The sequence below is a fragment of the Acanthisitta chloris genome, unplaced genomic scaffold, assembly GCF_000695815.1.
Source record: "Acanthisitta chloris isolate BGI_N310 unplaced genomic scaffold, ASM69581v1 scaffold6645, whole genome shotgun sequence".
Taxonomy (NCBI): domain Eukaryota; kingdom Metazoa; phylum Chordata; class Aves; order Passeriformes; family Acanthisittidae; genus Acanthisitta; species Acanthisitta chloris.
In genome coordinates, this window is record NW_008673054.1 from 21,549 (window position 1) to 43,666 (window position 22,118).

General features: G+C 39.3%; 1 protein-coding gene across 1 annotated transcript; it reads right to left on the reverse strand.

Moving 5' to 3' along the window:
* Positions 1–1,616: 1,616 nt before the first annotated feature.
* MPHOSPH8 (M-phase phosphoprotein 8) lies at positions 1,617–18,624 on the reverse strand (the record flags this gene model as incomplete). Its single annotated transcript, XM_009074750.1, is given in 14 exon segments — positions 1,617–2,121; positions 2,895–2,978; positions 3,650–3,777; positions 5,003–5,157; positions 7,219–7,373; positions 9,260–9,346; positions 10,110–10,250; positions 11,383–11,471; positions 11,556–11,681; positions 12,118–12,343; positions 13,265–13,281; positions 13,487–13,583; positions 16,698–17,396; positions 18,469–18,624. Coding segments are annotated over 14 exon segments (2,202 nt in total), but the record flags the coding sequence as incomplete, so codon positions are not given.
* Between the last annotated feature and the right edge of the window lie 3,494 nt (positions 18,625–22,118).

Here is a 22,118-nt window from a genome sequence, read left to right on the forward strand (position 1 = left end):
CTTCAGTAGGGATTCTGAACTTACGTTGCCAACTAAAAGACAAAGATGGCTGCAAAATCCATCCTTAGTAAAAGCATCATGAACCCACATTTTATTCCCATGTGCTGTAGAACTCCTCCATCTCTTCCCCTGTGCCTCAAGGGAAAAACAAACTACTTGCTATGGCAAGTCTTGGAGCACTACTAGACATTTTAGATTAGACTGTACAACAGTTTCTAAACAGCATCACTAGCATATGGACATTTGTTCAAAACCCTTTGTCCCCACCCTGAGCAGCTCCAGCATGTTCCACTGACAAGCTCCATACAACACACACTGCTGTCACAGGTACAGCACCAGAGTAACTAAGAAGGAGCTAAGTACACCAAAACTACCACTCCAACACAAGGAAATATGAGTGTTCCCTTTCCTTAGTCATCATCCAGGGTTATGCACAGTGACTAAAATCACAGGTGCACAAAGTCCCAAGTGCTGACTGAGACATACCTGATTCTCAGCCAGTGCTTTTCATGCATCTCAGGTGTTCACGCTTGGCAAAGTGAGGTATCTAATGTAATCAGAGAGGTGGAGGTACCGAGTCTGTTCAAAACCCAAACTTGTCAACATCCCATCAATACTGTTTGGAAAAAGATAAGCCACTATTCTAAATCACAACAGAAATGAATATTTGCATGTCATGTTGCTGTTCTAGTTTTATATAGCTTAATGTGACATTCCAGAAAACAAATCATGTTCTTGGTTACTTACTGATTTGGCATCTCTTAAATAAGAAAGATTTAAAAACTGGTAAATTGAACTTTGTATGAAAAAGTCACAGTTCTTAAAAGCATGGTTCATACATCTGCACCATTTTCATGGTGAGCACACAAATACATCAAGAATTTATGCACAATAGTTTTGCTAATAATATAGGCACATAGTGGCAAGTAAACTACACATGGCAACTAGAACAGCAAAGGCACAATCTGGTTGGGTTTTTTTTTCTTTTTTTCCCCTACCTTTCAAGGTGTTGGTTAATTTACAGAGAAAAAATATTCTATATGCCATGCAGAAGTACTACGTATGTATTTTACAGCGCAGACCCATTGTGGAGCTGCTGTCATCTGATAAAATGAGTCATTTAAATAATATAATAATTTAAAAAGATAGCAGCTCTTTGCACTGAGGAACTGAATTTCTGGGTTAAAGGACAAGACATGTCCTCAATCTGTCAGGCTGAGAACATCTGAAATCCTCTATGTCTCCTCTTGTCTACAGACAACTTCCTTCAGTGTGCAGGCAATGCTTTCTGGTTTGCTACTTTCAGCTTGTGTTTGTTCTCCCAGATGTCACCTAAGACCTCAAAAGTTACGATGTCTGTAAGACCACCAGTCGCTTCCCCAATGCAAAAGTAGCTTTGAAACACTGATACAGGACCTGGCTGTGACCTTCTAGGAATTGAGCCTGTTCAGACGTGTTTGTTCCTGCCTGCAGACTTCACTGTGTTAGTTTGAAGGGAACCACTCTAAAGCATAACTGCTGTCTCATCAGGAGGCAGGAACACTTTTAAATCAGAACACAGCCCTCAGCAATTCAAAGTTAAATCTAATGCAGAGATTTGAAGTGTAATATCTGCCCACAGCTTCAAGAATATGACAGTTCTGCATTTTACATAGAAACGTTAGAGAAAGTAGAAAATAGTAGTTTACAAATGAAAAAATCTTTCTATGAAAAAAGACAATTTCACGTAGTTACCTTAAATAGTTCTTATATGCACCATTCCACATTGTGGAAAAGCTGAAATATGCAGTCTGGACTCCACAAGTTAAAGAAAAACAAAATTATATGTATTGGCACAAATACTTACATCTACATCTGTACAAAGTAAAAAAAGGTGACAACCCTGTCCCACCAGTGCAGCACATCCAGCTGCTCTCCAACACTCCTATATGACTGCCAACGAGGGACAGTGAGCTGGGAACTGGGTCTTAGGAGTGTGGTGCCAAAAAGTTCCAAACTGCTTTGTCAGCCTCTGACCAGAGGAATCAGAAGTATATCCCAAGAAGTGTCAGTCCATTCAGCGTGCTCACAGCTGGGAGGTCACTGCAACTGCACTCGGTATGCTCCTATCAGCAGCTTTACCTGTAAAAGCAAACACAGGTTTCACATCAAGGTTGTTCACATATAACTACTGTGTTACACACTTCATCTAATGCAGGAATAGCACAAGAAACATGATTGCTAGCGACCAAGAAAGGAAACAAAAAATAATTACAAAGTCTTTAATAAAATCAGACATATACTTTCCATCTGAACATGACTTTCTACCCTAAAAATAAAAGGTGCACAATAAAACATTCAAGAGTATAACTTTTAAATCTGAAGACCTTGAAAATTTCTTGGTGTGTCCTCCAAGGATTAAATAAATGCTACCAGGATCTGTTATTCATCTTGCAACATGTAGTGGGAACTAGTGCCCAAAGCACCTGTAAAATGCAGCAAACTACACAGACTATTTAAAAGCAGAGTAAATACTTCCAAAGCACAAGCAAAAATACCTGTATGCAAAAAAAAAATAAATAACCAACCCAGAAAAGGCACTCCATGTATCTGTTAGTCATTAAATTCATCATATAGATGGGGAAAAGGGTTTAGCTGTAACATCAGTTTATCCTGGTGCATAGATTATTCTGACTGCAGCAGAAAAACATTTAATTACAACAGAACTGACCCTTGGCCATGTTCCTGAGTTCTGGCAGCATCACAGGATGGAACTGTAACTGACTGCAACTAGGATGAGGAGAGGTGGAAATGCTCAGTTTTACATTTGCGACATACAACTGGAAGCATTTAGACTATGGAAGAGATACTGTACAGCAAGTTAATATGCACATAATTTTGAGAACATTTTGTACCTTGGCAGCAGGAACTTCTGCCAACCGTATGAAAAGCTTGTTAAGGCCTCCAGTAGGGCTGAAGGAATAAATAAAGTGACTGTCCTAAAAGGAAAAAGAAAGTGGACAAAGTTAACAGCAGGATATGGCTGAAAGAGATAGGTGAGAGGACTAAGAGAACACAGCTTTCTCACTATGCATTTTTTTCAAATAAAGTTGTGTATACTGCCGAGAACCTTTGGTGCAACCACTGAGAAAACAAAGGGTCTTTAAAATTGTGCACAGTGATGTATTTAATCGATTTTAAAAAAAAACCCAGAAATTAATCATTACAAATATGAGGCAGGTTGTTAGAAAGTATTTAAGAACTTAACCTGGGTCAAAAAACATGTGAGAGGCTGAGTGAACTTGAGAAGCAACACAGCTTTACATTCAGAACTCTCACCAGCCTGCTCAAACCCTCAATTCTCAAGCCCCAGAATCCACAGAAGGGTGAAACCCCCTGCTCAGGCAGGACCACCTAGAAGCAGGTTCTCCAGCACTCTGTCCATGCCTTTTAAGTCACACAGTTTTATGGAATCTAGCACAAGGCAAACCTTGTAGTTATCTCCATATACAAAGAAAATAAAGTTTCATTAAAAACCAACTTTATCATGATTAAAAAAATGGTTCATCACAATACTCATAATCCAAATTAAGGCAAATTAAGATTTCCCAGGCTGCTCCATGAAGACTTCATAAATCAGATTTACAGTCAGTCATATGAAAAGATTTACCAAAAATACAGGGAGCTGGAATTTGTCATTTAAAACCACAGCTTGTACACTGCATGGTCCACAGAGCCGCGCAACGACATCTTTTCCAAAGAAATTTGAATGGAAAACAAAGAGAAGAATTCCAGATCCTGAAAGGGAAGGTAACTCCAGTCACTTGAATTTGAAATGAGATCTAGTATTTAGAACTGCCTACACTGAACCTTTGAAGACACTGAAATACAAATATATATAAAACCCCATTATATAGTATATATAAAACCCCAATGGATTATCAAGTCACCATGCAAAAAAATCCATCTCCTAAATCAGGGGATCCTAGCACAGAAAACAACTGACTTAGTCACCAACTTAATGTCTTTTAGCAGCAGCAGCAATCATTTCATGTAGCTAGTAGAAAGGAAGGCAAAATGGAAACAGCAATCCCCAGCACAGTTCACCTCTGTGGGTTTAGGTTTTCCTAAAGAGAGTTATGGAATTTAATGTGGTAAGAGAACAGACAATGGAGCCCAGTCTATGACAGATCCTTATGAACTGCACTGAAATCCACGGAGCAGCAACTTTAAATACCCAGAAATGCTTTCTTTTAATACATAAACTTATGTTTATGTATTAGGGTTGCTGATTCCATAAAACAGGATACCAAGAACTGGAAGACTTACATTACAACTCTGAACAACCAGAAAACTGGGCAGACACAACCACTTTCAATCCAAGTTCAAGTGGAATCTAACAGTCACACTGATGTATTACTTTGAGACAAATCAGTATCAGCAGATATTTCTCTGATGTATCAGTCAAAATGGCTCAACTAAGACAAGCAACAGAGAACAGTACCTGAATTCCTGAAAGAATGAAGAAACATTCCCAAGTACCTTGGGGATTTGATTCCCAGCTTTTTCAAAGGGTTTGTGGGCAAAACAGAGTTGATTGATGCTGCTTCCTCTTAGTGATCTTATTTCTAGACTATGTATCAGGAGAGTGCTGTGCCTATACTCCAGGACTCCAGTGTGTGAGGTGCTGCATACATGACAAAGTGATCCACTGAAAATTTTTCTCAGTATACTCAGATTAAGATGTTCCTGAATTACTAATTCTAAGGTAAACCACTCCTTTCCTATCATGCCTGTCACTCAGGCAGTGTAACCCACGGACAGAAAGCAGCTGTGTATGTGGCCATTAACAAACCCCAGCACACAAACCCCACAACACAACTGCTCTCCCTATGCTCCCTGAGCACAGCATCATTAACCCAATGGGCTGCAGCGTCACAACAGAGGATTTCAGACACACTTAAACCACGTTGTTTTATGGTTTTTAAACAAACAAACTCCCCACCCACAACAAGCCCCTTACCTTCTGGCACGTTTTGTGGGGGTTTGTAATTAAAATCCATAGAGAAGTCTGGCCCTTCGCAGAGCCGATGGCACGCGATCGGGAAGACTGGCTCCAGCAAAGCAAGGCGAGCTTCAAAATAATCCCTGATGGTTTCTTCTGCCACTCTGGAGAGCCTAAAACACCAAACAAGTGAGGCCTGTGCTTCACACAGTGAAGTATTTTACCAGACAGACAGTGAGAGCTGATACACAATAAAAAGGATTCCAGATCTTTTTAGATTCCCAGTTTTCAGGAATTAATGAAATGCCTTCAGCACTAGCATTTATGCACAGGTGAACCCCAGGTTCCAATTCTTTGTAAATAGAGCATTTTACAGAAACCTGTTTGTTAAATTCATCTACTGGGTCCACAAAAATAAAATGGTAAAACAAATGCACTACAGCAGATTAAAAAAGCCAAGCAACATATCCAACTAGCCACATATTTTGAAGGATTTCTATGGAGAAAGATATGCCTGAAACATCAGTATGTACCTGTTAGCCAAAGAGAAACCACCACTTGCCCAGTCTGGCTGAGTTATCAACCTGACTGCAAGTTCAACATAAACAAGTAAGTATCATTTTACTGGCAATGCTATTGGAAAACTGCAGTCCCCAGTTAAACTCAATACCACAGTGAGACAGCAGTGACACTCCCAGCAGGATAACCAAAGTGGGAGTTTTGCTTGGTTTTAGGGGCTGGGGAGGTGTGGAAACAAGCAGCCTAGCCTTCAAAGAGAAACCACATAAACCAGCAGTATTTGGCACCTTGGCAAGCAGGTCACTGAGGAATCAATCCTCTTCAGAAAGCTGTTCTGGCAGAAATGGGTTTCAAATGCTTTTGCACAGCAAAGGTCCTGACTCTCAAAGCTTTATGGCTTTTTCAGTGTCTATTTAGAGCACACGACCCTGCCTTGCTATCAGAGATTATAATCTGCAGAATCTCAAACTGAAGTGTTTCACTGGAAAGAAACCACAAGAACTGCCATGCCAAAGCAAGCCCAGAAGCCCATCTAGTTACCAGCTGCTAGACAAAGCTGCCTTAAATATAGAAAATTAAACAGACATAGTTTTTGGTACACTGTCCTATTTTCCAGCAATCTGATTTAGAGGCATCCAAAACTAGAGGCTGCAGCCAAATCACATCTCTCCTTAGATCTACTTAATCCCTTCTCAAATCCCATGCATTTGTGACCACAGCGTTCTGCAACAGTGAGATCTATAATTCAGTTTTTCTGTGCAAAAATATCCCTCCATTTCAAACCTACCACTAAATCATTTCACAGGATGGACCACAGAACCTGTCTCATGGCTCTGGGCGGTTTTCTGCTGTTTTCTGATCTTTTAATCATTTTATTTTCAGCTCCACTACTACTATATTTTCCCCCCTTTCTGAATGGCAAGAAGCAGTGAACTGGTATTTTCAGGCAATGAGTCTAGAAGCTTCCTCAATGCAAGAGCTGTTACTCCCTGTACAGTACACATAGCCACAGTGATAACCCATGGACATCACTTTGCAATTATCAGTATGTAATTTCAACTGCCATTTCACTGGCTTTACATGGTCAAGGTCTCCCAAAAATCAGCACTCTGATTAGCCAAACTGAAGGTGGCAGATATTAAATAGGAAACAAACTGGAAAAGGCAGTAGATTGTGAATGAGTGTCAAAGTTCAATGTGCTGAGAAGCAGGTACCAAATTTCCTTCCCTAGAAGCATCAGCATACTCCATTTATCCACTTCAGCTACCCCTGCTCACTTCAACAACTTTTCTACATTTGAAAAATCATTATTAGTTTTTATGCTTACGGCACTTTTCATTCCATTTAGCCTCCTATAAGGAAACATTCCTTATAGACTTCATCCGCTCAGGACAGATCCACAGTGCAGTGATACAATACCTCAGAGAAGCTTAACAGGACATTAAAAACACTTGCATCACAATACTTTCCTCCCAGTATGAAGCTGGATCAGAACACATTACTTAAGCAAAAAGCAGTGTTTAAACAAATGTATGTTAATTCTGTTAGCTCACTTACTTTTAATTTCACATTATTTATTAGTCAGCTTTCTGTCCAAATCAGATCTGTTTTCTCTCCTGACATTTCCTTGTCTTCCCCTTGACTTAAACCAAAATGATGACCTGCCTAGTACTGCAAACTTCACCAGAACAAACTTCCAAGTAGAGTTTACTCACATTTCCAAATGACTCCTGAGCTGGTCATACACCAGTGGGTTACTACACTGTTTAGCAAAGAGCAGGGCACTGTTCTGGTTCTTTGACAGAAGGTTACAGTCCGCTCCATTTTCAATCATAAGCCGCACTATATCAGAATTCCCTCTTTTACATGCCTGTGGAGAAAGGGAGAAGATGGAAGGATGGAAAACAATGACAAACACCCCACTACAACAGAGAATAACATAAGAGCAAGCACAACTGCAGAAACAAATTAAAATCCAAGTTTAGTTATAATTCAGAAGACAAGTTTAGGTATTTGCTTTGTGAATGCTAACACAACTCCACACCTGATCCCACAGAAGCAGCAACACTCAGCATTACCAAGCAGACTTAATTAGAAGAAAAATAAATAGATAAAGCAAACCCTGAAAGTTCTGTGAAAAACATCCAATCTGCTGGAGTTCAGTAACTGTACATTTTCCTGCAATTGTTCACCTGAACAAATATGTTCCTGCAGAACTATTCAGAATGACTAAAGTAACACTTTCAAGTGCCTGTTTCTAGGCATCTCAGTTCAAATGGTGCTTTGGGTGTGCAGTAGATCAACAGAATTTGCCCAGACTGTTACTTAGCTATGTTAGGCAGTCACCGTTACCCACTGCCCAAGTGTCCACTGTCACTTACAGGAAGAATCTCAGGGCATGTCAAGCAAAGACTAGAAGGGAAAGTACAGGGAAGCGTAAGAAAAAGTTTTACATTGAAGAATGCAAACACATGCTCTTGGTCGTTTGATTTCAAACACTTCACTCAAACAAATCAAGGAAAGGCACAAGAGGGAGCACTTTGTATCTTCGTAAGGTCTTTCGGAAGTTAACTTCTGAAATTTGTCTCTGAACCTCTATCTGTGCCTTCAATCCATGATTTCCCATAAATAAACCAACCCACCTGCCCCCCTCAAACCAAAAACCCACAAAACTCCCACAACACCTCACAGAAAGGAATCAAGTGCCAAGAATTATTTTTTTTTAAGAAAGAATGATCCAAGTCCCAAGATTCAGTAAGAGTGATTAGATTAACACATTGATATGCTTATCCACACAAGGCTAAACTTGTTCCAGTAAATTACTGGAAATGAAGACCCTATTCTTTGTATCTACGTGGCAAAACAAGTATCTGGAATAAGTCACTGTGGGCTGCCAATTAGAAAGTATGTACAGCCGTGCATCAAATGCTAATAAAACCTTTAGAAACAATGAAGGCTAAAACTGAGGTTTGTGGAGGTAGCCAAATTATGAAGGGATTTTGGACCCAGACGGCTGAGGAAACCACAAACGAGGTGTTGTTTTCTTTAGAGCAAATGTGAGATCCCCACGCTTGTTAAGCCTTGCAGAGGGTAGAGCAGAAACAATACCACATTGTCTGGACAGAAAAGCTTTTGCAACCTCTTCTGCAAACAAACTGCATAACAGCCCACATATAAATACAGCAAGTTTATCCAAAGGGGAACTTTGGGGAAATCATCTTATATAAATTAAAGAATATTAAGAGCACAGACTGCTGTAAGAGTCTTACAATATTCCCATTACAGCAAAATTTAAAAAAAAACAATTTCCTTTGTGACTGGGGGAGTAAAGGTGCAGAACAGGCACTGGGAAGATTGCACACTGGCTGTTTTATTTCTGGCCCCCAAGAAACTACAAGTGTCAATCACAGCAATACTCAAATGAGAGATTTTCCTTTCTGGATTTTTTCTCTTCCTGGAGACAATCTGATTATCTCAGTCTAAAGACCATATCTGCACTTCTTTGAGCCAAACAACAGAAGAGGATGATGAGCCACATTTAGCACTGCATGCTGATGGCATCTGCATTTACTGTGTAGGCATTACAGTACATTCAAAAAAGGGATTAAGACACTACTTAGAGTAACTATGAATGGTATTTATATTTCAAATACAGCACATGTTTCCCAAATGAACTCTACAAATATGGTTTTGTGTTTTATTAGTTTGTTCTGACACAGTTTAGTAGTAAATACTTTTGGCAAACACTGAATTTACCTTCATTAAGGCAGTTTCACCGCCGCTCTGCTGCACGTTCACATACGCCCCAGCTTCCAGAAGAATAGCTACTGTTGTTAGAAGATTCTGAAAAAATCCCCCCAAACCACAAGACAAGTAAGCAAAAAACACTCTGGTTTTGTTTCAGAATGTAAAATGACACTTAAAATCCATCCATAAAATTCAAAACATGCGGCATGACACAATGATATCACATGAGATCACCCATGGCTAAGAAAAAGCAATTCAGACTCAGTCAAGTAGATAGCCATAAGGATTTACAACTCTTACTTCTTTAAAAATCTTGCAATAATAAACATCATAGGAAGAAAACAGTGTGTTTGCATCAGTCACCAAACTGGAATCAAGCTCCCTTTCAGCCTCTACCTACTGCACATGGTAAAGCACACAAACCAACCTGAACAGAAGAGCACACCTAACTTCCTGGCTTGAGAAGAGCTTGCCACCATCTCCACTGCCCAACTTTCAAACAGCAGACCCTGTTTAATCAGAGATTTTCTCCCTAAGTCTCCCCAGTTTGGATCCTGTGTAGCCAGAGATCGTAACAAGCCATTCTAACAAGAACTTCAGCCCCCGTGACAGGCAAATATTCACAGATATCCTTTGCCTCCACTTTCCCTCCTATGATATTCTCTACTCAGGGTAGCTTTTATGCTCAGAACTCATTTACACTACAATAACCACAGCTGCTGAAATTATGCATTTAAGGTCACCCTGCTATATCTTGCTAACTACTTTTTAGGCATCATTCACAGGAAAAAATTGTGTACTGTTTCTAAGCATAAGTAAAAGAGCCAAGAACCACAAAGAGGACAACAACCACGCCAACCTTTTCAGCTGCATGTATCAATGCAGTTGTTCCATTTTTCTGTCTGCTATTAACTTTAGCTCCTTTCCTGATTAGGACACGGAGAAGGTCATCATGTCCACCAGCAGCAGCAAGCATAACTAGGGTCATCCCACTTGCATCCTGCAACAAGAATCATTGCCATTAAAAAAAGAACAAAAAAAAAAAAAAAACCCCAAATACTTTAAGATAAATCAAAGCTGTGAAACAAAAACTGGAAGTGTGTCAACAGGTTTCACAACGATTTCCCTCCTTGGCAGAAGAATTCATACATACACGGCTGCCAGATACTAACAAACTATCACCTCCCACTTCTTTTGTCCACAGGTCTCACACTCTGAGCTCCACAAGCAGCAAACTCTGTAACATTCTGAGGCCCAGAACAAGGAGGAGGAAAACCAGAATGAACCAGTAAGAAACGTAGTAGGGTATCTCAGAGTGGGGAAAACAGCAAGACAGTGGAAAACAATAAAATCAGCAGCCACTGGAGAAAAATGACTGGCTCAAGTCAGCTGCTACCACAACACTGCTTTTGGATTTATCATAGCTGTAAGTACAAAGACACTAACAACTCAAAGAACACATGCTTTCCTCAGTAGGTCACTTGACATCTTTTCTACTATGCTACACAAGTCTTAGCATAATGCAGAGTTCTCAAAATGCTATGTAAATACAACTACACATGATCACCAGTGAAAATACTGCTAACAGAGATTTTAATACTCAAAAATGGAACCACAGTACTAATTAACAGGAAAATAGATCCTTGAAAGAGAACCCACTAAGAACACAGATGATGATGAACTGGAAGAAAACTAATATGGAGTGAAGTGGTCCCTAGTGTGCCAAACAGAACATTCAGGGTCTGGGGGGTTTTTAGATTCAGTTTTTTTCCATGTATAGATGTTTTGCACAGTTTAGCCACTTGACCTGATGGGTATCATCATTTCTTCTCACATGTCAAGTTCCACATTTAATATTCAGATAAATACAGTGGGCAAACTGGCTGCAAATTGAGCTACTGGGATGCTTCTATCAAACTTTACTTCTATCGAACTTCATTCTTTCTTTGGAAGAAGTGGATAACAAATATTGAAGACACTAAGTCTGTACTCCCTTTTGTCACCTTGTCCTTTTTTATCAAGGTGAGATGGAAATATGCTACTAGGCAAGAGGAGAAATCTTTTCAAACAAATAACAATTTGTGCTCTTCCCTCCCAGTCCCCTCCAATACTTCTACTGCAGAAAAAATTACCTCTTGATCCAGATTATATTCCTCATTTGAAGAAAGTGCCATTTTCACTGTCATATAATCTCCACTTTTAACAGCATCCCTCAGGAGAGCTAGAAAATAAATTCAATGCATTATAAAATGTTTCCCTTTGAAATGCCAGCTAAGAAATACCCTTTCCTCTAGTAAATACTCACTATTTGATATTGGTTCTGGTGATATATGATTCTCATCTTCTCCATCAAGATGCTTCTGGAATTCTTCTAGTGTCAGCCATTCTAACTGCATGTCCATACCCAAACTCAGGACTTGTTGCTTGCCATCTATCATGCATTTGATTACACGGAAGAAACAAAAAAGTGAAATAAGTAATATACAGCTTGTCAATTTCCAAACCATTCACTGCTTGCCATTGCTTCACCGATCAGCAGCTCAACACATCACTACTACTTTTCATTCAAATAAACTCTGGCAGTCAACATGGAATGGTTCTACACAACAAAGGCACCTTGCAAACAGACTTCTACACTTCAAAGAAATCATTTATTCTAATATATTAGGCTGAATTGATACGAGGTGAACACTCCATTACTGCCATACCAGAAACACACTGAAAAGTTATCAGTGAGTTTCAAAAGAAAACATCATTTCAGCCTCCTGCAGAGACAAGAGCTGGAGCACTAAATGATTCAAGCAGGAACTGGGAAAACATCAACTGACAGTGCTCAACCTTCCCCTGCATTTGTTTCTACTGCTCACCAGAGTTCTCCATTTGACACAGATCCACTACTACTCAATCACCTTATGCAGCAATGTAAATCCATGTGTCTGTTTCATCTCTTATGCTTCTCCTTCCCTTGTACACCTAGCTGTCTTTTAATTTTTCTATCAATTTATAATCTAGCAAAGATTCTTCTCTTTTGCAGTTATTCTCAGAATATTCACTTTTTTATTCTGAAGCTACATTAAACAAGTCAAATGTACTCTGATGTGCTCAAAGCCAAGAATATTAAGACAGTCACCAGGAGTGACTACTTGAACCACTGAAGACTATTACATAACAAGTGTAGGTGAGTGACCAGCAGCCATTTGGAACAGGTCTGCTCTCTTTCCATATGGAAATCACTGCTGAAGTATAAGAGCAAGCTCAATGCAAGACAAGAATTGGGGAGAGCTAGCTCACCTCCAGCTACCCTGGCAGGTGTGAGCTCTGATGCTTCCAACACAGTATCATCTTTTTAAGCAATGTAGTTTAGAATGATGCATAAATTACTACTTTGAAAAAACAGTATCTGTGATGAACAGATGAAGGACAACTGCTGTGTAAGAAGCACTAAGTAATCCTCCTGTTTGTTACTACTTCTCTTAAGCACTGTAAGCATCTATGCAACTTTCAGTCAAAGAACAGCTATTTGAAGCACCATAGTTCCTCCCATATACATTCATGATTATCAAAGTCAGAGTTACCTAGTTTTCCTCAGTTCATTCTCATCAGAGCAGTGAGGGAATTTATCCTGAATAATGTAATCCAGAGTTTTACTGAGATCAAGAATGGTAACATTAATACTCCATTATACTATTACGAATAGAAATATAAACTAGACATTTTTCTTCCATGTATCAAATCATCCAGTTCCGGTGGCATTTTAAGGGTAGTATAATATAACTCATCCTTGTGGCTAAAGTAGGAGGAAAGAAGTTTGTCTGATGGGAACCTTTAGTAGATTTTCTAAATACAGAAAGTGTGTATGCACAGTACCAACAGAACACTTCTGAAAAGAGCCAATAGTTGGAGGAACTCCTTCAAATAAATAAATATCACTATTCCATGCCACCCACAGAAGCAGTTGTCAGTATTGAATGAAAAGCAGCAAAATCTTGACTTGTCTATAAAAGCATCAGAGACATCTATATGCTTCCATGCTTCACACATGAAGCATATATTAACATTCTCATCAAGCATGTATTAACAAAGCCATTAAACAGAAGACTTGCTTCCCAAAATAAAAGCAGAATTCCTTGTTTCTGGTGTGTGTTAGGAAACTATACAATATCTGCCCTTGTAGAAATAAGAGGAGAATGCCCTGAAGGGGTATTCCCTTCTCTCCTTGAAGTAGTTAGCACTTACTTTTTAGGCCCTTTTGTTCTTTTCTGCTTTTTTCTTCCTTTTCAGACTCTTTTTTTTGAGATTTTTCTTTTATTTCTGTTTTCTTTACTTCTTTCTCCTGATATTGAGAGCAAAGATCAAATTAAAGTGGTAGAGAAAAAATGGAAAATAAACTCCTTTTACCACCCCAACAATAAAAATATTTACAATTAATACTACTGAAACCTGTATGTATCAGCCTTGTGGACATTTCTGAGCAGAACTAAGCAGGTGAGCCAGGAGTCAAGTCTGTGAAAGCTTCTTCCCTAAGAGAATTGTTATTTCCAGAACAAAACACCTTCCAAATTACAGACTATTCATTTGTTCCTAGTACTGAATCTGAGTAGAATGTAATTATTTCACAGTATTTAACAGTTTTGTAGCACCATATTCAAAGCAGTTAAGATAGCACTGACTTGAACTTCAACTGAGAAAACTTGACATTTGGACACAAAAGGTTCCAAATTTTCCAATTCACTCATACAGGATGTTATGGTAACAGTAATTTGTGAAAAACAGATGCTCAAGAAAGTCCACCCAAACTCATCATATCCACACAGAAGTTCAAGCTTAGCAATAGACAATACTGCAGAAGAAATTTGTTGTAGATGTTGTAGACATATAATCAAATTTGCCAAAATGGAATTCAACTGCCTCTACCAAAGTTTGCCTTTCTCCTCCTGTAATCATTTCTTTCCATTCAAACAGCAAACTCAACTGCAGAGTAGGTAGGACAAGGCTCCTTGGCACAGCTTTTTTTAGCCTCCAGCACTAACCTGGCAGATGGAATAGCATTGGCTTTCTGAAAAGCTGCCCCAAAAGAAGTCCTCACAAGAACTACAGACTGAGTTTATCATTAAATGCTACCTTCAATTAAAGTAGATTAATTTGGTGAGGAATATCACTTTGGCTAGTTCAGGTCAACCTGTCCCAGCTATGCTCCCTCCCAGTTTCTCTTGTCTATCTTCTCACTGGCAGAGCATGAGACACAAGAAAGAAAATGTTCTTGATTTAGGATAAACACAATTCGGCAGACACCAAAACATCAGTGTGCTATCCACATTGTTCTCACTCTAAATCCAAACACGGCACTGTACCAGCTATTGAGAAGGGGGAAAAAAATTAACTGCATCCTATTAGCAGAGCTGAGACATTTAATCGTCTTTCCTCCCTCTCCTCCACAAACCCTCAGCTTTTGATCACCGACATGATTAACTAGTAACACAGACAGCTGCTAATCCTCACAGAGGCTCAGTATTTAGGAGGAGACCTGCAATTTACTAAAGGGATTACCAGGTATTTGCTAGAGGGGCTGTTAATATCAGTAATCCTCAATTCTACACCAGATTTCTAATACTGACCAAGTGCACAACCTACACCTTTATGTTTGCAGGAAAATCAAATGGGAAGAATGGTTTAGCATGCAAACTGACTCCAAACAGAGAACACTGTGCTATAAACCGACAGGTAGCTGAAACACACGAGGACTTTATCTGAAAACAATAATCTGCTTGGGACAACAATTTAGTGAACAAAAACCCCTCCAGAAGTCTCCACCCATCCCACCCGTGTAAGACCACAGCTGCTCTGGAGAATATCTAATCCATTACAGAAAACATTGTTTAAGCCTCCTAGACTGAACAAAAGCAAACAGTAGAAGGCCTTGCTTGCTTCCTTGATAGCTTGGAGCATAACCATGAGCAACGCATACACACAACTTCCTGAAAGTGCTGGCTGAAGAGCCACAAGCAAACCCACTTTCACCTGCTGTTGATTTATTCGTGTTTGAGGTGCAGGATTCTTATACCACTGATAAACAGAACTGCAAAGATTTATCTGATTATCATCACTCATGTCTCTCTCTTATGAATGCTATAGCCCTGAAGCAGGTGTAAAACACCTGGGTAACAAAGGGCCATGCCATTCCAGCTAATTAAATAACCTTCTGAAACTGGCCTCACAGGAATTGCTTAGCCTTGTTTACAAGAGCTTTCACCACTAAGATCCTGCAAAACCACAGTTCTGTGTAGCTCTGCTCTGAGATTATGCCACATAATTCTCTATCCCAAAATCAACTTTCTTATTTTTAAGGTGACCTACTCCATACACACAGCAACCATAAGCAGAGGACCATTGCTGAACCTGCGAAAAAAACTTTCCACCACAGAGTTACGACCTCAGAAGTGGGGTATAATCCAGTAAGTATCAAGGTGTTTTGCATGCAATCCTCTTAAATCCAAGCAGCGTTTCTCTGTGCTGCCAACATTTTATGAACTGCAAACTGTACTAGAACAGTCTGAAGCAGCTGAAGTAAATTATATTCCCAGAATATTTTTTCCATCAAATTTTTCCTTTTACCTTTACAATACTGCTTTTCTTAAAACACTAAGCTATTAAAAAAAGAAATATAAATATTCCAGTATTTGCTTAGCTCATTTCTTACAACAGGTACAGCATTTCTCATTAATATGAAACCATATCATGAAACTAAGCACTTTCTGTAACCACTTCTGAAATTCTAACAAGACAAGACTGCTGCACAATTATCTGGGAGACTTGGGTTTAGGAGTGATTTGAGCATTGCAGTTCTCAGGTAGGTGCTGCCACATAGAAGTTACAATGGGATGGCTGGTGTCTGTGGGAGATGATGGACAGTTGTCCAAGCCTGTCACCCTTGCCACACAAGTAGAAAAAAGACAAACTGAGGAAACTGCAGGTGGTGGGCAGGAACACAGCTAAAAACAACAGCAAGCTTCGAAAGAATAGTAAATTTCTTTCTAAGAATACATAACAAACATGAGAAATTTATCCTTTCACATTTAAATATGCCCTTCTCTCCTAAAGCATTCCCCCCTTTATAGTACTCAGAATCCAGAAATTCTCCAACCTCTATTATACATTGTGCAGTGTTTCTTTTAGTTTCATGCAGCTCTGTACCTTTCCAATTTGTATTTTCCTCTTTGCCATCACAGTCAGTCACTGTTCGAGGCATCTGTACCTCAAAGATGACTGATTTAATTCCCAGTCCCCACACTGATACCTTAACACTGCTTACCTCCCCAGGTGAATCAGTGGCCTTGCACACCCTTTCGTCAGTGCTCACTCTCAAACCCTTCTGCACAGGTGAAGGAACAGGCGACACCTTCTCCAACTCTCCTGATACCATCTTTACTTTTTCTTCACCTGTTTGCTTTTTGTGCAAGCTTTTCTTCTCTGAATTCGTATCTTGAGTTTCCATCTTTTCACCTCCCTCTGTATAGTCTTCTGCTTTCTGCATTTTCTTCTGTCTTTTAACCTTAACATCAATACTATCATCTTCATTACTTGCCGATCCATCAAGATGCCTATCAGCAATGGCATCTTCTTCATCAATTTTCTGTTCCAATCTCTCTTCTCCACTAACTACCTTTTGCTTCCCATCTTTATTTTCAAAATTTAAGTCTGAACTGTCATTATCAGCTCCTGGAGAAAACGTATCATTTGAAGTACTTCCTTCTGAGTCAAACTGAACATCTGCATGCTTCTCCTTTCGTGACTTTTTATTTTCTTTAGCATCTTCTTTAGATTTTATTTTTAAATCTTTAACTTCTCCCTTCTTTTTCTTAATTTCTTTAGTATATTCTTTCCTTTGCTTCTTTGGGTCATTTGAATCATTCTTGGTTTCTGAAATCCTTTTTTTTGGTTTTGTATCTAAAACCGAAGTATCTGAGGAATTTTCACACTCTGTTCTGGGTTTTTCTTTGGGTTTTGCAGACTTAGACTTTTTCTTCTTTGCATCACCCTCTCCATCTTTTGACTTCTTTTTCTTCTTTGGTGAAATATCATCTTTTGTTTCACTCTGCCAGTCACTGTCAGATTCTGCTTCAAAGATATCATCATCTAGAGACAGTTTCTAAAAGGCAAACAAAAAAAAAAAGAAAATATTTCTTTCTCCAATAAACTGTATCACTTTGGCGCAAAGTATACAAAAAGGTGGTGGTGGTGCTTGGGAAAAGCAAATTTTTAAGCACTTTGATGTTTTGATCACTGCCAAGATCATTCCACATCCCCAAATTGTAAAATTTGTAAATACAATCCTAGCTTACTTACCTAAACTGCATTACTAACTGCCTGGATGAGAATCAATACACAAACCAGTTGTGCATCCAACAACCAGATTCCAGAACAGATATAAATGTGAGCTATTTTGCATCAAAAATAATTGATCTCGCTTTGTAAAATTTACCTATAGGTATCCCAGAAGCAGGGAAACAGTTTTCAAAAAAAGATCCATACACTTCTTTTTCAAACTGACTGAGCAGAAGAGAAGAAAAAGCCACATGTTGCCTACCTGCAACTCATCTTTTTGTTTTCCTCTCTCAACAAACTTAATTGATCTGCTACAGAAAGCTGGGAGGGTGACTGGAGCAGTGTGCTCAGCTTCACTGACAAGACAGTATGCATGTGGGTAGGGAAAGAAAGGGGGGATGTTGCCAAAACCAAGCTAAACTGACCACACATCATTTATACAGTTCCATTAAAAAGGGAAATAAAGTTTAGATGGATTCAGAGTATACAAGCAAACTCCTCAGTTAACAAAAACATCCCTACCAGAGAACAGCAACAATATTCAGTTTCACAAGAAACAAAACAATTTTAGATAGAAGAGATTCCTTAAGTCTTCTTAATTCCACACTCACCAAGCTAAACTGACCACACATCATTTATACAGTTCCATTAAAAAGGGAAATAAAGTTTAGATGGATTCAGAGTATACAAGCAAACTCCTCAGTTAACAAAAACATCCCTACCAGAGAACAGCAACAATATTCAGTTTCACAAGAAACAAAACAATTTTAGATAGAAGAGATTCCTTAAGTCTTCTTAATTCCACACTCCACATGTCTTCCCTTCCCCTCCTCCCATGAGTAGAGTGTAGATAGTGAATACATCTTCAGCATAAGATGCTGAAAGGTGAAACACACCTGTAAGTCTTTTTTAACAGGTTTAGGCTTATTGTCCAAAACCTTTTTCCTGAATTCAAGCAGCACTTCTTTGCAGTCTTCCAAATGAACTTCTGGTTCCCAGGTGTCATCATCAGAGGTATATCCTTTCCATCGTACTTTATAGAGAATTTTACCCTGTAAGAAAAAATCACAACATTTAATACAATACAGCATAGTATTAAATCAGCTACTCAGTTCTTGAGGATCTTAGTGGACATACCAGTTTGTGTGTTTAGAAATCAGTACGACAGTAGTTCAACCCAATGTTGATGTAAGAATTCCCAGAATTATTTCCCTCTCCATCACTAAGAACTAAGAAAGCTGTAATATGTTTCTGTAGTTGAAGTTTTTCCAAAATACCTGTAATATCTAAAATTTGTGCAGAACCAGAGCTACATTTACAGATCAAAAATTCACAATCATTTCATCGAAATGGATTTTCTGACACAAAACTATTTTACTATTTTTTGTTTTACTATTTCTTCAATAAAAATTTTGAGCTTGAATTGCTTCTCTTTGCTGAAAACCGTGATGTAAAACCTAATGATTTCTAATGGATTAGCACCATACACCTAGCTTTATATTGGAATTTATATTTATATTTGTAATCAATTCCACTTGTGATAAACTGAAATACCAACAATTAGGAAAAAAATAAAAATCAATGTCATCAAGTTAAGCCTAGACAAAAGTCTGAGTGTGTGCATCTCAGTGGGGTTAGCTCCAAAGATTTTGGTTAAAGACCACATATGAAACCCTGAGACCGCTTGCTTCAACTGTATTTAACTTCATTGAGGGGTGAAATTGCACCTTTTAGGCTCTACTTTGTTTTTTTACCATTATAAAAATAATCTACTAGCAAATGCACTAAGGAAAGCACATTTGGAAAGGCAGAATAGTAGTACTGTTTTCTTTAGAAAATGGATTGACAATGCTCTGAAAGACCTTATACTGCTAACCAAGCCTGGAGAAAAAGAGCGCTGAAAGAACTGCATTTTAACCCTTACTATTAATGGATAGCCATAAATTTACGTTTTTGCCTGAGCATCATGATCCTTTGACCAAGTGTGCATATATGCCATTAAACTTTAGCAATCAGCTCTACTTACAAATCTTCTGTATTTTGCTTCACATACATATAAATAAATAGCCTATATTGAGATACATTAGCTCAACTGTAAGAGAAGTATTAAACTAAACTTGATTTAGGAATTAGTTTTCAAAATCATATTCACCTGTCACCTCTTTCTGTCTTCTAATGAGGTTATTCATGAAATAACAACCAGTAGCTCTCTTATTACAGTCACAGAGTAAGTTAGGTTATAAGGGATCCTCAGAACTTACAAGTGAAATGCCCTCTCAAGGCAGGACCAACTACATCAGGCTTCACAGAAATCTACCCTGTCAGTGCATGTATTCAGATTTCCCTGTGTCTCATCTTGCACCCACTGCCACTCTCATCCTTTCACTCTGCCCTCTCTACACCCTCCCATTAAGCATACAGGGATATCACAATGATCACCCCCAATTATTCTCCTCTCATGGCAAAGCAAACCCAACTCTCAACTCCCTATCTGTTTTCATAACCCTTCTCTCCAGTATATCCATGTCTTTTCTGTCCTGGGGAGCTCAGAACTTGACAGAGTCCTTCAGGTGCATCTCAGCAGTCTGAGAAGAAGCAGCATCTCCCTTGGTCTGCTGGCTACATACTTGGATGATGTTGGCCTCCTCTGCTGCAAGTACTGCTGACTCATGTTCAACTTACTTGTCCTTACTTAGCTCCTTTCCGGCTAATCTGCTCCCTAGCCAGGGGGCCTTTCACCTCTCTGGTGGCACAAGGTTATTCCTTTTCAGATGCAGGACTTCTGTTAGCTGCAGAGTGAGTGCTACACCCTTGGAACTCAGGTACAAAATGAGTTGGAAGTCCTTTTTTAATATGGAGAGTGAAACAGAAATGCAGCTTAAGTGAAGAAAGGAGATTATCACACTAAAAATACATATGCAGCCTTACACTCACCTGTCAACATTATTTTACTCAGCATTGCTATTTCTTTCCTCTATATCCCTTAGAAATAATAGTACACTTCCAAGCATTTTTAGACTGCTGCAGTGTCTATGAGAACTAGTGATGGGCTAGAACCAGCTCCTGTGGAAAGGGGTACCACCATGTCACTGAAGGCAGAGTTAACGTTATCTGTTTTCTCTGGGCAACATCCCAGTTTGCACTGGAGCCTGCTGTTTTACTATCACTGTGTGCAGCATGCAAGGCTTTCCAGGCATTCAGAGAATACATTTCCAAACATGTTCTCTTAAGCAGGACATGCTAATGTTTCATTTAGCAGCAGGTCTAACCCTCCCAGCCCAATCCCATCCCAGGAGAGCTGTCTGTCATGCGACCACTACTACCAGGTCCAACACCAGAACTGTGAATGAAGAGCTTCTCCTGCTCTCAACACTTCTGCAGCTGTGACAGAGGCACACACTGACTGACCTTACGCTGTGCTGGACAGTGGTCAACTCTGTCTGCTTGGATATCCTATTAGACTTGGGAATCTGCGAGCTGGGAACCACTAGTCTGGAGCAGCTGCCCTGTCACCAGCACATGCCAGGGACTGTAAGAGAGATGGTACTTGATGCATTCTAGAGCTCCTTAAAAGCCTCTGGAAGGATATGCCTCACCACCACCTCCTAAACCTACAGATTTTCAGTTTCATCACTGAGTGGGGAGAGAGAGGGAAAGGAAGATTAAAAAAAAGGAATCCTCTTGTTTTCAAGCCTGACTGATATTGACTAACACCTCATACAGGCGAAGCTAAAAACACTGAATTACCCTGAAAGCATAACATTCTTAAGCCATCAACATATTTCGGCCAAGATACAACATAACAGCAGCATAAATATCTAAGAAATTATTGATCTAAAGGGTCTCTCAACTCAGGGTTTCAAAACCTTAACGTTTTATATGAATCAGACAGAATTTTATAATACCACATACCTGACTGAATGTAAAATCAAAATAAAACCATGAATTAGTTAAGATAAAAAAATTTCAGGCACAAAATCATAAAAAGATCCTTCTATTTTAATTATTTTTTTCTATTTGAAGTTTAGGAAATTTTTTATGAACTTCAACTAGTCTAGATGGCTTTCAGAGAGAGAAATGAAGGTCTGGTATTTCAGCTTAAACAATGCAACGGTCACTACAGCTAGTTATTTTAACTGGACGAAGTCTGCCTTATTTTAGGTCTCCACACGTTTTTAAACAGAGTCTCACTAAACACATCCTGAAAACCCCACTAAGTCCTCCGTCAGTCACGCTGCGCTCTCCGCACTCAAACCACTACCGCAGCTCAGCCGAGAGACCCGACAGCAGTTTAACAGAAGAGAAAATAAAAACCAAACAAAACCGAGCAACTTCGTAAAGTCACAGCTTGGGCTTAAGAGCCAAAATCTGCAGCAAGAGACAAACAGCTCCTTGCAGGACTGTGCATAAGGCGCTCGTAAACTGCGGTGGCAACGAGATGGCTATTTTCGCGTGGCTGTCGCCTCGGTGCGAGAGACTCGCGGAAGAGAGTCCCCGCGCCCGCCCGGCGGGATAACGCCGCTCCCGCCGGGGCTAACGCCGCTCC